Below are 18,366 nucleotides of genomic sequence, written 5' to 3'. Positions count from 1 at the left end.
CTGATATTCTGGAAAAGGCAAAACTATCAGGGCAGCAAACACATTACTGGTTGCCAGGGCCTGAAGGTTGGGGAGATGGGTTGACTACAAAGGGACACAGGGATTGTTTTTTAAAATTTAATTAAATTAATTAATTTATTTTTATACAGCAGGTTCTTATTAGTTATCTATTTTATACATATTAGTGTATACATGTCAATCCCAATCTCCCAATTCATACCACCACCACCACACCCACCCTGCTTTCCCTGCTTTGTGTCCATACGTTTGTTCTCTACATCTGTGTCTCTATTTCCACCTTGCAAACCAGTTCATCGGTACCATTTTTCTAGATTCCACATATATGCATTAATATATGATATTTGGTTTTCTCTTTCTGACCTACCTCACTCTGTATGACAGTCTCTAGGTCCATCCATGTTTCTACAAATGACCCAATTTCATTCCTTTTTATGGCTGAGTAATATTCCATTCTGTATATGTACCACATCTTCTTTATCCATTTGTATGTTGATGGGCATTTAGAACCAGAGGTTGGAACAGTGGTTGCCAGTGGATAGGGGTGGGGAGGGTTGGGTACAAACTTTCAATTATAAGATGAATAAGTTCTGGGGATCTAATGTACAGCATGGTGACTGTAGTTAATAATACTGTATTGGTAACAATGTGAGGTGACGGATGTGTTATTTAACTTGATTATGGTAAATATTTCACAATGTATGTGTATATTAAATCATCTCATTGTATACCTTTAAAAATCACATTGTACAACCCAAAATATATACGATTTTTACTTGTTCATCACACCTCTATATATGTACCACATCTTCTTTATCCATTTGTATGTTGATGGGCATTTAGGTTGCTTCCATGACCTGGCTGTTGTAAATACTGTTGCAATGAACATTGGGCTGCATGTGTTTTTCTGAATTATGTTTTTCTCGGGGTATATGCCCAGTCGTGGGATTGCTGGGTCATATGGCAATTCTATTTTTAGTTTTTTAAGGAACCTCCATACTGTTCTCCATAGTGGCTGTATCAATTTACATTCCCACCAACAGTGCAAGAGGGTTCCCTTTTCTCCACACCCTCTCCAGCATTTATTGTTTGTAGATTTTTTTGATGATGGGCATTCTGACCATTGTGAGGTGATACCTCATTGTAGTTTTGATTTGCATTTCTCTACTAATTAGTGATGTTGAGCAACTTTTCATGTGCCTTTTGGCCATCTGTATGTTTTCTTTGGAGAAATGTCTATTTAGGTCTTCTGCCCATTTTTTGATTGTGTTGCTTGTCTTTTTAATATTGAGCTGCATGAGATGTTTACATATTTTGGAGATTACTCCTTTGTCCTTTGATTCGTTTGTAAATATTTTCTCCCATTCTGAGGGTTGTCTTTTCATCTTGTTTATAGTTTCCTTTGCTGTGCAAAAGCTTTTAAGTTTTATTAGGTCCCATTTATTTATTTTGGTTTTTATTTCCATTACTCTAGGAGGTGCATCAAAAAGATCTTGCTGTGACTTATGTCAAAGGGTGTTCTTCCTATGTTTTCCTCTAAGAGTTTTATAGTGTCTGGTCTTACATTTAGGTCTTTAATCCATTTTGAGTTTATTTTTGTGTATGGTGTTAGGGAGTGTTCTAGTTTCATTGTTTTACATGTAGCTGTCCAGTTTTCCCAGCACCACTTATTGAAAAGGGTGTCTTTTCTCCATTGTATATCCTTGTCTCCTTTGTCATAGATTAGTGGACCATAGGTGCATGGGTTTATCTCTGGGCTTTCCTTCTGTTCCATTGATCTATATTACTGTTTTTGTGCCAGTACCCTATTGTCTTGATTACTGTAGCTTTGTAGTATAGTCTGAAGTCAGGGCATCTGATTCTTCCAGCTCTGTTTTCTCCTCTCAAGATTGGTTTCACTATTTGGGGTCTTTTGTGTCTCCATACAAATTTTAAGATTTTTTTGTTCTAGTTCTGTAAAAAATACGATTGGTAATTTGATAGGGATTGCATTGAATCTGTAGATTGCTTTGGGTAGTATAGTCATTTTCACAATACTGATTCTTCAATCCACGAACATGGTATATTTCTCCATCTGTTTGTGTCATCTTTGATTTCTGTCAACAGTGTCTTATAGTTTTCTGAGTACAGGTCTTTTACCTCCTTAGATAGGTTTATTCCTAGGTATTTTATACTTTTTGTTGCAGTGGTGAATGGGATTGTTTCCTTAATTTCTCCTTCTGTTCTTTTGTTGCTAGTGTATAGGAATGCAAGAGATTTCTGTGCATTAATTTTGTATCCTGCAACTTTACCAGATTCATTGATTAGCTGTAGTAGTTTTCTGGTGGCATCTTTAGGATTATCTATGTATAGTATTATGTCATCTGTAAACAGTGACAGTTTTACTTCTTCTTTTCCAACTTGTATTCCTTTTATTTCTTTTTCTTCTCTGATTGCCATGGTTAGGACTTCCAAAACTATGTTGAATAAGAGTGGCGAGAGTGGATGGACATCCTTGTCTTGTTCCTGATCTTAGTGGAAATGCTTTCAGTTTTTCACCATTGAGAATGATGTTCACTGTGGGTTTGTTGCATATGGCCTTTATTATGTTGAGGTAGGTTCCCTCTATGCCCACTTTCTGGAGAGTTTTCATCATAAATTGGTGTTGAATTTTGTCAGAAGCTTTTTCTGCATCTACTGAGATGGTCATATGGTTTTTATTTGTTAAATTGTTAATATCGTGTATCACATTGATTGATTTGCATATATTGATGAATCCTTGCATCCCTGGGATAAATCCCACTTGCTCATGGTGTATGATCCTTTTAATGTGCTGTTGGATTCTGTTTGCTAGTATTTTGTTGAGGATTTTTGCATCTATATTCATCAGTGATATTGGTCTGTAATTTTCTTTTTTTGTATTATCTCTGTCTGGTTTTGGAATCAGGGTGATGGTGGCCTCATAGAATGAGTTTGGGAGTGTCCCTTCCTCTGCATTTGTTTGGAAGAGTTTGAGAAGGATGGCTGTTAGCTCTTCTCTAAATATTTGATAGACTTCACCTGTGAAGCCATCTGGTCCTGGACTTTTGTTTGTTGGAAGATTTTTAATCACAGTTTCAATTTCGTTACTTGTGATTGGTCTGTTCATATTTTCTATTTCTTCCTGGTTCAGTCTTGGAAGGTTACATCTTTCTAAGAATTTGTCCCTTTCTTCCAGGTTGTCCATTTTATTGGCATAGCATTGCTTGTAGTAGTCTCTTAGGATGCTTTGTATTTCTGCGGTGTCCGTTGTAACTTCTCCTTTTTCATTTCTAATTTTATTGAGTCCTCTCCCTCTTTTTCTTGATGAATCTGGCTAAAGGTTATCAATTTTGTTTATCTTCTCAAAGAACCACCTTTTAGTTTTATTGATCTTTGCTATTGTTTCCTTTGTTTCTATTTCATTTACTTCTGCTCTGATCTTTATGATTTCTTTCCTTCTACTAATTTTGGGTCTTGTTTGTTCTTCTTTCTCTAATTCCTTTAGGTGTAAGTTTAGGTTGTTTATTTGGGATTTTTCTTGTGTCTTAAGGTAGGATTGTATTGCTATAAACTTCCCTCTTAGAACTGCTTTTGCTGCATCCCATAGGTTTTGGATTGTGGTGTTTTTGTTGTCATTTGTCTCTAGGTATTTTTTGATTTCCTCTTTGATTTTTTTCAGTGATCTCTTGGTTATTTAGTAATGTATTGTTTAGCCTCCATGTATTTGTGTTTTTTACGTTTTTTTCCCTGTAATTGGTTTCTAATCTCATAGTGTTGTGGTTGGAAAAGATGCTTGATATGATTTCAATTTTTGTAAATTTATTGAGGCTGGATTTGTGACCCAAGATGTGATCTATCCTGGAGAATGTTCCGTGTGCACTTGAGAAGAAAGTGTAATCTGCTGTTTTTGGATGGAATGTCCTATAAATATCAATTAAATGTATCTGGTCTGTTGTGTCATTTAAAGCTTGTGCTTCCTTATTAATTTTCTGTCTGGATGGTCTGTCCATTGGTGTAAAAGAGGTGTTAAAGTTCCCCACTATTATTGCATTACTGTCAATTTCCTTTTTTATAGCTGTTAGCATTTGCCTTATGTATTGAGGTGCTCCTATGTTGGGTGCATATATATTTATAATTGTTATATCTTCTTCTTGGATTGATCCCTTGATCACTATGTAGTGTCCTTCCTTGTCTCTTGTAACTTTCTTTCTTTATTTTTTTTTGCGGTATGCAGGCCTCTCACTGTTGTGGCCTCTCCCGTTCCGGAGCACAGGCTCCGGACGCGCAGGCTCAGCAGCCATGGCTCAGGGGCCCAGCCGCTCTGCAGCATGTGGGATCTTCCCGGACCGGGGCAAGAACCCATGTCCCCTGCATTGGCAGGCGGACTCTCAACCACTGCGCCACCAGGGAAGCCCCAACATTCTTTATTTTAAAGTCTATTTTATCTGATATGAGTATTGCTACTCCAGCTTTCTTTTGATTTCCATTTGCATGGAATATCTTTTTCCATCCCCTCACTTTCAGTCTGTATGGGGACACAGGGATTTTTTTTAGGTAATGGTAATACTCTGTATTTTAATTGTAGCAGTGGTTACACAGTTTTATGCATTTGTCAAAACTCATAAATTGTACACTACATAGGGTGAATTACCTGACTTGAAAAAATTTACAGACCACAGAATTTGCTTTCATTTTATTTTTGGAAGGCTGTTCTGAAGTGATTATACAAATGCCATTTGACTTGCTATTTTGAAATGTCATTTTCTTTTTTTAGGTTATCTGCACACTTAAAAATTAATTGCTTCATTAAAAAATAATTTCATGACTTTTGAATGCTTTTAATTAAAGTACATATTGCTTTGCTGAGGACCTTGTCTCTGTCTTCTCCCTGGTGAGCCATGTTGCAAACTGCCTATTTACAGCAGGATTCTGAATCAGCCCACATGGGATGGCCCAATGAACTGCATTTAACCAACATCACTGGGGATTCTAATGCTTGTGGTCCAAGGACTGTTAATAAACACCAGGAGGCAGTAGAGCTTTGTGTGAAGAATGTGGGTTCTGAAATCAGACTGCCTGGTCTAAAGTCATGCTTCAACCACTCATCTGCTGTGCAGTGGAAGCTTTCTGTGCCTTAGACTCTTTCTCTGTTAAAAAAAAAAAAAATTGATAACAGTATTATCAACCTTGTTAGATTGTAGTGAGGATTAACAGTGTTAGCACAATGTCTGGCACCTAGTACATGCTGTCCTTGTTGTTAGTTGCATGTGTGATAGTCTTGCAGTGCTGTTGTAGGAAGCTCTTTTTCTTTCTTTTTTGGTTTTATCCTTTGAACTTTATTATCACGTTTCAGAAATATCTTCATTTGGTTGACATACTGATAATTCTTCCCTCATGGAAGGTTCTTTTTCTTGAAGAGTGAAGCTGTGGTCCAGATTGAGAACTTCGTGTGGTAGAAATACATCTATTTTCATTTTTAGAGTACTTTTCCTCCAGGTATTTCTCAGGGGACTAGGCAAGCCTCACACAATGAAATAGCAGGGGAAGGTAAAGGAGAAGGTGATGAATATGGGCTGGGGGAGTAAGAAATGCAAGGATTTTGGTTTCAGATCATAAGGAGCTGACAATTTGTCAAGCACATAACTCTCAAAACAATGTCTCCACTTATACACTTTGTTGCAGGTATGTACTATTTTGCAGTAAATCGTTTCCCATTTACCTTATGGAGTGTTATGAACTCTGAATTTATGAGATTTGTTTTTAAAGTGTGTGGGAAAATTATACCACTTCTCTTGTGTACTATGTAAGTACAGATATGTTTATATTAGCCTTTGGGGAAAATCCACAGAATTTATAATTCACAAAAGAAAGTAAGCAGGTAAAGGAACAGACCCTGTAACTGGAAGAGACTTTAAGAGTCTCTGATCCAGGTCCATGACTTTATGTACAGGTGGTCTTTATTAATTTCCATTTTTGCAGACAAAATGATTAAGGTTATGTGATTTTCCAAGGTCACATGGAAAATATCAGGATTGTAACTAGAATTTGAGTTTCCTGCCTCCTGGCATAAATGTTCAACCTGTTTTTGATGATAAAGAGGGCTGGATTAACTGATATGGGGACAGGGACTGGGAGAGTGTGGTGGGACAGAAGAGACCTTGAATAAGAACCACAGGCATATGAGAAAGCCTCATTCCTATACATTGCATGTTTCAGGCAAGTGAGGCCTGATACCTGTTGGATGAGGGAAGGCTGGCTGGTCATCACCATTCCCATAAGGAGTATAATGTAGGTCAATTAATTACAGTCTGAGGGTTTTTTGGTATAGAAACAATATGTTGGTACATTGAGAATGGAATCATCTCTCACAGGCACAGTAGAGTAGCATGGATCAAACTCACAGACCAATGCAAAAAAAAAAAAAAAAACCTATCTTAATCTATACTGAGACACTAAACTATCCATGGGACAAATGGTTGTGTTCCCCCTATCCCTTATCCTATATAAGGGATATGGTGGGCATAGAATGAAGGACATGGCGATTCAGGATAACGTTAAGGGATGATGTCATGGCACTTGATAAAATGGATGCACCCATCCACACAGAGAGGCACCTGCTGCATTGAGCAAAATGGACCAGGCTTTGGTCTCCTGGGCTTGTGGTGGAGATCCACTGTGAAATCAGTCTGCCTTTCCATTTCCTAAGGCTGACCCAATCCTCCCCGCCCTCCACTCACACGAGCTGTTAATTCTAAAATATGTTATTACCTTCCTTCAGTCAATTTTTAGTCAAGTCTTGTCTTGGGGACCTGCCTTATTTTAAAGATGACTTTTCATCTCTTTGCTCTAATCCATTATGTACATGCTTCAAAAAGTGTGATTCTCAGCAATTTTATTTCCTTAGTTCCAGAATTTTTTTGAAGGCAATTTTATGATTGACTCCATGTACCACCTACCATGTCAAAAAAATCTGACAAAGTTTTTTTCTTGAAACATCCTTAAACATATATGTCAAAAATATAATTTATTCCTGATGCTTGTGTCCAAACAGACATAAGTTCCAAACTGGATAAAATAGCTAACAAATGTTAGATGTCCTCAAATATGATGTGTTACTATGTGTCAAGACGAAAATACGCCCATGTATTTATAGACATGGGCTGCTATTTATAGACAATAGTGGAGAAATTCCAGTCCATGAATCAAACAGGGGGTTGAAGGTTCTAAAAATGAATCCATTGTACTATCAAACCCTACAGGAGTAACTTATATTTATTTTCCTGAGACTTATTCTATTGAATAATCATGATGAGCACTGTAGATGTGGTAAAAATGATCTGTAAATATGTCTCCTTATGAAAGCAAAAAAAGTGCATATAACTAACCTAAGACAATTTGTTTAAATTGTAAGATATCTGAAAAGCATCAAATTTGGCTCCAATATCATTTATAGTTCTGGTTATAAAATGGACCATTCCTGGAGGGAGAACAGCCTGTTCTACATTCACAAATACCAAACTTCACTTTAGTGAGGTTCCTGAGCAAAGCTGGCTTCCCTGACCCACGTCCCCAGGGCTGGAGTGGGAGGCATGAGGGGAAGGTGGGATCTGAGTTCTGTTGGCTAAGAACAAAAGTCTCTGTGGTGGAGGAAAGGCTTCTGGCCTCTGATGCCTGCCCCGTCATATCTAAAACTTCTTTGGAAAGACTTGAGCATAGAAATCTAATGAACTTGGAAATAAAGCTTCTATTGTAAAACGGCTTCATAGCTGGTTTCAGTACTTACTTTGTCAATTTTAGGAAACTGTATGGAACAACTGCAGAGTTCTCACAATCTAAGGTTTTGGTTATCTAATAACCAAATGCATTTCCCCTGGATTTAATGATTCGTGCACACAGTAAGTTTAAGGAAGATCTCAGGCTAAGTTGCAAAACAAACTCACATTAGTTGTAGCTATTAAAAAATCGATCACAGTTTTCAGCAGAGAAGGGAGTTAATTCTGTCTGATTTTCAGGTTGATTGATTGCTCAAGTATTCTCTTTCATAAAAGTACTCTTCCTCATTTTCAGACCAGTTTGTGGTTGTGCAAAGATAAAATTGTGGTCTTCTCTCATGCCAGCAGAGATGTGGTTCTGTGGTATGTTGTACAAACTATTTAAGATACTTATGTTTATGTACACACATACATGCTTTGTCTACCATAAAATATTTAGATTTTAAGTGTTAAAGGCTTTCTCATCATACCATGCAATATTTTTTCATGTACTTCATATAAACCATACGTTGGAAAGTTGTAGAGTCACAAAATAAGAAGGCTTTATAGTTTCAAAATAAGTATATGAAAACACAGTGCCATGAAGTTACATGGTGAGCTGGGGTGGAGAGGAAGCAGCCATTCACAGGACCAAACCCACATACATGCAGGAGACGGCAATTAAGAGGCCAAGGATAGGGATGTTTTGAAAATATACTTAAAACAAGATGAAAGATCTTGGACCTTTGAAAATGCCCTAGAAAGTGAATGAAAACAACAGCCTTCTCTTTTATCAGAGCTCTGACTCAGACCTACTACTAGGAAGACCTTGAAATACAGAATATATGTATAGAAATATATATCAAAAAACCATATATTCCTTTAAGTGGATCAAACTATTATATGTGCAAATTTCTTTTAGAGATCCTAGAAGCAGTTGCGTACATGGACAACATTAAGTACATAGGTGGCCCACCGTGATTCCTCACAGCCCAGAAGGCTCTCAGGGGTACCCCATATTTTCTCCCATAATTACTGGGTGCACCTGTAGTCCAGAGGAACTTGGAAGCTCTCAAGCTTAGCAAGGAGATATCAAAATGAGGCCCACAAAGCAACACTTCCTCAGGACAGATTTTTCCTGAACCGCCCCCCTGCCCCCGCCCCCCACTGAGGTCAGGTCTCTGCTGTAAGTTCTCCTAACAATGTACACTTCTTTTCTAGCACTCAGCAAACTGTAATTAACTATTCATTTTGTGATTACTTGGACAGGTCTGCCTCCCTACTAAACAGTAAGCTCTATGAGGGTAAGTCATTGTGTAAGTCATTGTGCGTTCCTCTCCATTTAGTCCAGTGCCTGATGTCTTGCATGTACTCAATAAATCTTTATTGCCTACGTGAAAGTGGTAGTTCTTTGTCTTTCCAATATTATTCCTGACATAAATTGAAACAGGTATGAGATTGCCATGGGAGGGAAGCTGTGGGGTTCAGAAGGTTCTAAGCAGGTGAAATGCTGTGGCTGGCCCAGAGGTATGCAAATGAGCCAGCCAGGAAGAGTTTCATACATCAGAGATGGAAAGGTTTTCCTACTAAGAAGACAGGCATCTCTGACAAGTACATAAACTTGAATTTGCTGCCTGATTTTGTGATTCTAGGTTTGAATGTTATGTAAATAGTTTTGTGTTTCATGTTCCTTTTAGCCACTTTCATTCTCACTTCCTAGTTCAAAGTCTCAGGAAGGGGTGTGGGAATAGACACACATTATGAGGAGGAGCTATAATCGTGGGCTCTAAGGGAATGTTTTATGGAGGTTAGCTTTGCAGAGACCAGTCGCATTAGGAATGAGCATCGTTATGATAATCTCGGTTGAGTTTTTATAGTTTATGAAGCTTTCAGATCATCTGATTCTCACAGACATATTGTGAACTAAGCGACTCAGAATCGTGGCCCACAGTTTATAGATGAGAAGAGGGAGGTTCGGAAGAGGTTGAGTTATCCAAGTTACAGTGAAAGCAAGAGCAAATTAACATTTTTTGAGAACTTACTATGTGTTGAGGCACTATGCTAAGCCCTCTATATTTAGAATATACAATTTAATCCTCACCACATCCCCATGATGTGATACATTATATATTATATAATAATATATAATAATATTATATATTATTACCTCCGTTTTACAGATGAGGAGACCAAGACCTAGAGAGGTCAAGTTGTTTGCCTCAAATCGCAAAATCAAGAAATGTAGAGCCAGGCTTCAAACCCAGGTGGTCTCTTTCAGAGCTCAGAGGATAAACCACTATGCTAATGAGTAGCATTAGGAGATTTCCAGTAGAGTATATTGTATTATTTGTATTTGCTAACCAGGTTTTCAGACTCTTGGTTCAATTCTGCTACTTTATGCTGCCATTTTTTATTTTTTGCTGTACGTGGGCCTCTCACTGTTGTGGCCTCTCCCGTTGCGGAGCACAGGCTCCGGACGCGCAGGCTCAGCGGCCATGGCTCACGGGCCCGGCCGCTCCGCGGCATGTGGGATCTTCCCGGACCGGGGCACGAACCCGCGTCCCCTGCATCGGCAGGCGGACTCTCAACCACTGCGCCATCAGGGAAGCCCCTGCCATTTATTTATTTATTTTTTAAACCTATTTGCAGTTTCACCTTAGCTTAGACTTTATCAGTAACCATAGTGATGTCATTGCATATGCCTGAGATTATATCAACCAAGTTCAGATAAAAATCCCTTCCTTATATTTACTAATTAAAAATAATTGTTGAATATATTTACTAGTTTTATGTTTTAGAGGTGCTCATTGCTTAATAACCACAAGGAACATCTATTGAATACACTGGGGAAAACTTGCACCTTTCTCTGACACTCTACAAAATATTAAGAAGTATAAAAAGAATCTAAGTCCGTGAAAATACGTGATTACATGAGTTCCTTTTAGTCCATTACCTCTTCAAAGAGATGACAATGAACAACAGTGATGGCACATTCTGTGTCCTCTACAGATCCAGCTCTCTCTCTCTATAGGTTCTCTTTGTAATTGAAAAGAGAACATGAGGGTGTCGTAATTTGTAGCTGATAAGAACAGTTACAACAAAAAGTGCCCTGCCTAGAGTTCTAGATAGGAAAGTGATCCATCCAGTCAAGATTTTGGCCCTGTGCACAGAGATGTGACCCAAGCTACACACCTGAGCCCTGGTCAGGAGGGCACTGAGCAGAGCCCAGCTTTTGAATATCACTGCATTTCAAAGCCACATTAGAAAGAATACTGGCTGCTCTTTGGTTTTTTGTGTTATCTGTGCCTCTTCCCCTCTCTGTGATGGATAACTGAGGTTTTAATATACAGTAGTGACATACTAGTAGATGAAGGAAGGGGGCAGTCCCCAAGGGCAATCTGAACTTCTGCTTAGTATATTTACTCTTGCTGTTTTCCTTCCTCCTCATTTGTAATTCAAGAGGCTCTCTGAGAAGAGAGAGACAGCAAGGCTTCTTAGATGGATCAAAGGACGACAAGCTGGGATACCGGGTTCTATGAAAAGGTCTGCTATTGAATTTGTTCTGCTACCTTTAGGCACATCATTTGTTCACGCTGTGCTTTGGTTTCTTCCTGTGCTTGCTAAGAGTAAATAACATGTACTTGAATATTTTGTGATGATTATGGAGTATTTTAAATGCGTGAGTGATTTATTTTTCCAGGCCGCCTGCTCAGGTCTAAAGTGAAAGTCTGCTCCTTTGAGATGCTAGGCTTTGTGGTGGTCAACTGACCCCAAATCCTTTAGACGACAGCAGCCACCTAGTTGCTTCTTCTCAGCTCATCAGGCTTACTCTATAGTTGCCGGGCTTATCTTTTGGTCTCCTCTGTTTGCAGAAATGAAATATGTAATTTTATATGTTCATGCTGCTTTTACACTCCCCCACCCCACTCACCCCCTCGAAAAAGATGAAGGCTTTCTTTGGCACAGAGCTGCTTTATCTGTGACACTGATCCCAAGAGACAGTGGAGAGAGGTGACATGGCAAACAAACTGAATTATCTGAGCTTGTTACTATAGTTCCTTTTTGATGATTTGGGTCAGGACCACTAGAGGTTTGAACTAGATTTAGTAAGGTGCAGGCTCTTTGGGGTTTGGCAGGGAGAAGTCAGGGAATATACTGGAAACAGAACACAAAGTACCCTTCCCCTTTCCCCTCCCTGCCTTTTTGTTTGTTTGTTTGTTTGTTATAGCCTGTGTTACATTAGGCAACAAGATGCCCCTGTCAGCGAAAGGTGCCAAGCTCAGAGTCTTAGAAGCTAATAAAAATGTTTGTGGATAAGCAACAGTTTTGTTCCTCAGCAGTGGATCACCACGACGCTATTAAATAACAGTCTCTGAAGTGCACTAAAGGAGTTAACAGAAAGGTTTCTTTTGTTTTGAACTAAAATACAGTGTATTACATTATTTCTAGTGAAGTTAAAAGCAGTTTCTAAACAAGCCTAGGAAGGTGTGAAGCTAGAGGACCCATGAAATATGTTACTCCTTAGTTGTAGCTTTGGTGGCAGCAGGAAGAACTTCAGACACAGGAACACAGTGTAACCTTTCAGTTTTGAAACGCTGCTAGGTCTTCCCGTTCTATAAATGATCAAAGAAACATTTGGGTAAATACTGCTCCCAAACCTTACTTGGCTTTAAGAGTGCTGGGTCCAACTTCCGTTTGTTAGTTCAAGGAAACAAGCAGCCAGGGACTCTAATTTGGGGTCTTCATTCTTGGACAGGGTCATCAACACACCAAAACATTACTTGCAGGTGCCCCAGCTGCAGCAACTTCCAACAAAGGCAGAGCTTTCCCCGATGCCTCTTAGAAACAGGGAGCCAGCAACCTGCCAGGCTTGGGGAACTGGGCGGGGAGGTGGGGAGGGATTGGTGGTAACTTTTCCCCCCTAGATTCCTGTCCGCTTTGCAGCTCCTGTGAAGCAGGGTGGAGGTCCTTGGGGTGGGGGTCTGGCTGGTCGGCTCTAAATGTAAATAGGAAGCCACGCAGCTCAGCAAGTAACAGTTAAGAAATGGCAGTCTCCATCTCTGGCAAGGACTTGGTCCCAGTGTCCGAAGGTACGAAAGGGATGAGGGTCACCCCCGGGTCAATCTGCACAACCTGGTGAAAGTCCCTCCGTGGTGGGGGCGTGAATGAGGGGCCCAGAGGCAAAGACTAAGGCGAGGAAAGACCAGAAGAACCGCGGACACTACCTTGGAGGGACGGGGAGGCTTCAGGTACCGCCTTGGAAATTATCTCCCCTGGCCCAAAAGTCTTAAAATCGTTTCCGCCATGATAAGGAGCCGCGACCAAACGGGAGGCGGGGACGCGCGCCACGCGGATGCGCGCTCCCTTTGTCCCACCTCCTGGCCGGCCCGCTCATTGGGAGGAGGGAGCGCGCTTCGGAGAGAACGCGCCGCAGCCGTGCGTATGTGGTCCGGGTGGAAACTGGAGCCGGCGGCGGCGGCGTTCCGGGGGCGGAGAGGACGGGGGAGGCGGGAAGGCTGCGCGCCGCCCGCTCCTCCCCACCCCCCGCCTCGGCCCTGAAGGGGCTGGATGGGCGAGTTGGGCGCGATGGCTCGATCCTGGGCGGCGGCGGCGGCGGCGGCGGCTGGAGGCGGTGGCGCGTCCTCCTCCTTGCCCCGGCGCCGGCGGTGATCCGAGCGAGTGGCCGCGGCCCCCGATGAGACTGCTCGCGGGCTGGCTGTGTCTGAGCCTGGCGTCCGTGTGGCTGGCGCAGAGGATGTGGACCCTGCGGAGCCCGCTCACCCGCTCCCTGTACGTGAACATGACGAGCGGCCCCGGCGGGCCGGCGGCGGCCGCCGCGGGCGGCAGGAAGGAGAACCACCAGGTACTGGGCCGAACCCGGGCCCGGCGGGGCGGGGCCGTGGCGGCCGACCTTCCCGCGCTCAGCCTGGCTATTGTGCGGGGCGTCATGGCGAGAGGCCCCCCCGGGCCTCGCCCCGCCGCCCCGGCCTCTCACAAAGTTTCCCCCCGTCTTCCCGGCCGGGCGCTCGGTCCCGGCCCGGCGACTCCTTTTGTTCCGCGGCGCGGGCGGAGGACGGCCTCCCCTATCCCTCCCCGGCCCCGGCGTGCGCGGCCCGGAGCCCGGCATTGTTCCTGGGTCCCCGGCGGTGATTGCAGGCGCTCCGCCACCTCGGCGTCCGCTCCCGGCGGCGGGACGGAGGAACTTTGGGGTCGGCGCGTGGCGACTGGGACCCATCTGACACCAGGGCCTGAGAGCTAGATGATCGGACCAAACCCATTATCCCGGACAACCTTCATCAGCTCCGAGAATCACACCGAAAAGCCGGTGCCTCTTTTTGCCTGGTTGAATTTCTGAACGTACAAAAGGTCATAAAGAAATTTAACCGTGCTTCGTGAGCCATTTAACTCTCTGGGCTCGTTCCGGTGACATTTTCCCTAAGCACTTAAAAATGTGTTTGACAGGTCGTCACTCCCATCCTATCGAACCTTCCCCTGCTACTAAAGAGAGATCGCCTTTAAACTTTGATTTTGGTATCTGACTGCAGAGATGTGATAATAAGAAAGATGATGTAAGCTTCTACTGGAAGGGTTATTAGAACTGGGCAGGAGTGAATTCTTTAAAAAGTTGTAGTTGTGCACTGTGAACGATGGCGGTGTGTCTCGTTGGGTAGTCTTTTCATTAGCTTAGTTTTGTGCCGCTTAAATATGTGCATTTGTAGTATTAAGAGTGAGATATTTCATATTTGACCGTAATGTAGTTGGCGGTTAACATGACTATTGCAAGGAGGCTTTTGAACTCTGCCAGAGTGTTCGTTTATAATAGCTAGCATTTGTAGTACATTTTGCCTTCCCAGAGAGCAGTAGCTAATTACTTCCCATCTTGTGTCTCATAATTTTCTCATTTTCCTATGTCATTTTTCTTGTTATGCCAGGTGTTCAGAGTTTACACCGAAGTTGATTTCATGTGTTCTAATGAAACTAAAGAATTATCTAAGGAGATAAGGCTATTCATTCAGAGAAGTAGTATTTAGTTTTTCTTTAAAAAATATTTATAGTGGCCTTTTTCTATTTTTAAAGGAAATCATAAATTTCCATAAAATTTTTTAAAATTTATAATCCCACAGCTATTGCACTTTGTTAGGTAATCACTCCTATGATATTGTTAGGAGTGCACATAAAGTTAGTCGGTGATCTTAACTTGTAAACCACATTGTTTGCTACAGATTGATCAGTCAGTTTTAGAGTTGTACTGTAGTGATAATGTAGTTACCAAAATGTCATATATCTGTAAGGAACATGGATAATGGTGTAAAACAATGAATAGAAATGTCCTTTTTAACAGTTGGTAGAAATACGTTTCTGGGTAGGATAAAAAGGAGGCTTATTTCCATTGACATGGAATTATGGTAGAGTCTCTTGGCTGTAGGTGTTTATTACAACGCTTGTGATTACCTCTACTGCAGTACACTTGATGTTTTCAGTGCTCAAAAAAGAAATAGACATATTATAAAACTGAAAAACTGTTTAAGTAACTTGATTTTTATGGGGCCTAGGTAGAACTATAGCTGTAGACATAGCCTCAGAATATGTCCTAGCAAGATATCTCTGAATGTCTTCTAATTGTGTACCTTTATCAAGTTGAATCTGCCAGGTTCTAAGGAAATGTAATACCTCATTTACTTCATTAGGCTTCTGAGATACTAAAGTATGTGTGTACGTGTGTACATGTGTGTGTTCTAACCAGTTGCACCTGACAGCTTGGCAGCTAATTTCTCTGAAGACTAATCTGGTGGTTTCTGAATATTAGGTGGGCAGGGGGAGATTGGCTCTTTTCCTTAGAACAATCAATCCAGACATTATTTTGAGTTGATACATGCACATTATGAAAATATTGTCCATGAATGAAGATTAAAATGAACAAAAGAAACATGTATAGAAACCACAGTGAAATAGGAGACTGTTCTCTCTGCAACGTGGCTGAGTTGATGATTTGTTACCTGCTTTATATTTCAGGATCCTGGGTTTGCCTTATAAACTTACTTGCTTGTGAAGTAACTTAACCCTAAACGCTTTTCCTCCCTTCAAATTAATAGTTCATACTGGGTCTTCTGGTGTTCATTTGGGTATGTGGCTTCCATAGCCAGCCACATCTGGTTCTTTTGCAGTTGCATGAAAGTGGGGTTATGGATTTGATTGAACCATAATTAGCACAAGTTTTCCTTATGGTTATTATTATTATTTTTTTAAGTTTTATTTTTTTTTAATTTTATTTATTTTTTTGTGGTACGCGGGCGTCTCACTGTTTTGGCCTCTCCGGTTGCGGAGCACAGGCTCTGGACGCGCAGGCTCAGTGGCCATGGCTCACGGGATCTTCCCGGACCGGGGCACGAACCCGTGTCCCCTGCATCGGCAGGCGGACTCTCAACCACTGCACTACCAGGGAAGCCCTCCTTATGGTTATTTTGATTAAGAAGTTATGGTGGTAGATTCTGTGTTTAAGACAGACCTTGGGCAATGTTTGTTCTTTAAAAATAGCTATTTAGTTACTATAGCCTTGAGAGGCAAGGCTCCTTTGAGCTAAAGCAGCTCTAAAACTATAGTCGCAGCACCATTTTAATAACTCGGTTTGGTGTGCTAGCTTCAAAACTGGGATTTATGTTTCACTTTGGGAAATCGAGAAGCAAGGGAGGGCTTCTCTCAGAGTAGGGATGGATATGGCTTGCATGCCAAATTGGGCTCACTGACTTTTTTGTACAGACTGTGAAGTAAGAGTAGTTTTATACTTTTAAATGGTTGCAAAAAATATATAATCTTTTGTAATATGTGAAAATCTTTTTACATGAAATTCAAATTTCAGTATCCACAAATAAAGTTGTGTTAGAACAGAGCCACCAACTTTGTTTACCTATCATCTGTGAGAGCTTCCAGATACAATGGCACAGTTGCATGGTTGCTACTTTATGACCTACAAGCCTAGAATATTTACTGTCTGGCCCTTTACAGAAAAAAAAGTTTCCTCCAGAGAAAATTTCCAGCTTCCTTAATCAGCAGCACATTCTTTTTTTTTAAGCAGCACATTCTTAATCACAGATTGCAAGGTGGGTAGTTTGACTTACTGGGAAGAAATTGAGGCAGACAGTGAGAAACTAGATATGTGACTTTTCAATATTGGCTGACCCGGAACTTACAAAGAAGATAACAGCAACAAAAACTTTGGATCTAGTCTTTTTGAGGCATTGCACCTAGTACTTAAAGTTAATGCAACTATTAAAGAGCTATTGAAACACTTAAAGGACTCTTAGGCCCCACTAACTAGGTTCTTGATAATAACAGTTATTCAGCAGCTTCTCAATTGATGGAGTGAAAAAAGGATTTTTATCGAACTCCTTGGAGCCAGGCCAGGACTATTTCTGCAGGTGACATACTGCAAGGTTTTTTTTAAAAGCACAGATAACATTATCGCGAGTTAATAAGGTGTGACATAAAATTGCAAATATGTGTATATCTGACATTTTATTTTTTCACCTTCTTATATAAACTTGAACTGTGCTTTGCCATAAGCAGTGGTGGATTTAAGATAGAATTGAAATGATTTGGATTTTTTTCCAAATGAAAAAACACTTGGACATCACAGCAAAAGATCAAAGGTTATGCTAAAGGACAGATTCTGTCTGCTGCCCCTCACTCCCCAGTTACCTTATAGAGGTGGACCCAAGTCAGGCATGAGTTATCAGTGCTCAGTGGGGCCAGTCAGCTAGCCAGACAGACACTGATGGATAGGTTCGTGTCCTCCTCTGAGCTGCCTTTGAAAGTCTGGAGGCCTTTGCAGCCGAATACCAAAGAGATTTTGAAAAGGGTTTCTTCCTTCCTTATAACCTGTGTTGAAACCCTAAACAAGTGTTTGCTTCAGTTTTACAGAACACGGGGATGCTCTGTTCTTCTGGATATACCAGAGGCCTTTATGTTCCCCTCTGAAGGTGCCCTAGGGGACCCAGGTACTTCCAGTAAAAGAGTTTTTTAGACCCTCTGAAGCGTGGTTAAAATCTTAGGATTGTAAAATACAAACAGTGAGTGAGTATTTGAAATGAAGATTGCCAGTAATTTATTCATTACATCAGAGCTGAAGCAATTTAATCTAATCTGTATAAGTTGTTTCCCTCCATGGACGTGAAGGTGTCTTGTTACTCTGCACTTTGAAATCTCACATAAAGAGGTTGTTGGTTTAGGTTTGTGTCATTTGTAGAAAAAGAATGAATGATTTGAATATCTCCTCCTAAGCTGTACTTATACACAAGGTGTCAATGATTAAACGTCTGGACTGACATGATTGCATTGTAGAACTGAGAATGTGATTTTTGAATCCTTAGCTGTCAAGGTCAATGTCGTCAGGCTTGGTCTTACCACCTGCTGTAGTAGAAAAGATTCTGCTGGACCCTGTCAGTGGAGCCTTTCTGGTTGTTTTTAGTGGTACTGAATATCTCAGGTCTTTGCTTACTCATTTCTTTTGAGAATGGCTGGGTGCCCAGACCTACAGTGTGGTTTTTGGGCATTCCCTTGAACTTCAGTTCTCTGACTGGCTTTTGTGGACCTTGGACAG

General features: G+C 41.1%; 1 protein-coding gene across 3 annotated transcripts in view; it reads left to right on the top strand.

Moving 5' to 3' along the window:
- Nucleotides 1-13,107: 13,107 nt before the first annotated feature.
- Nucleotides 13,108-18,366, top strand: part of METTL9 (methyltransferase 9, His-X-His N1(pi)-histidine) — a 43,421-nt gene continuing 38,162 nt past the window's right edge. For 2 of the 3 annotated variants that reach the window (XM_030871465.3, XM_060284949.2), the window contains exon 1: nucleotides 13,313-13,632. In XM_030871465.3, the coding sequence (XP_030727325.1) occupies nucleotides 13,465-13,632 (168 nt within the window). In that variant the 5' untranslated portion in view covers nucleotides 13,313-13,464. Of the gene's footprint in view, nucleotides 13,633-18,366 lie in introns of all 3 variants that reach the window. The other variant, XM_030871464.2, reaches the window with a different exon arrangement.

Source organism: Globicephala melas, chromosome 15 (assembly GCF_963455315.2).
Source record: "Globicephala melas chromosome 15, mGloMel1.2, whole genome shotgun sequence".
In the NCBI taxonomy this organism is placed as follows: domain Eukaryota; kingdom Metazoa; phylum Chordata; class Mammalia; order Artiodactyla; family Delphinidae; genus Globicephala; species Globicephala melas.
The sequence above is the reverse complement of the archived record's forward strand: the minus strand, read 5'-3'. Positions and strand labels throughout refer to the sequence as shown.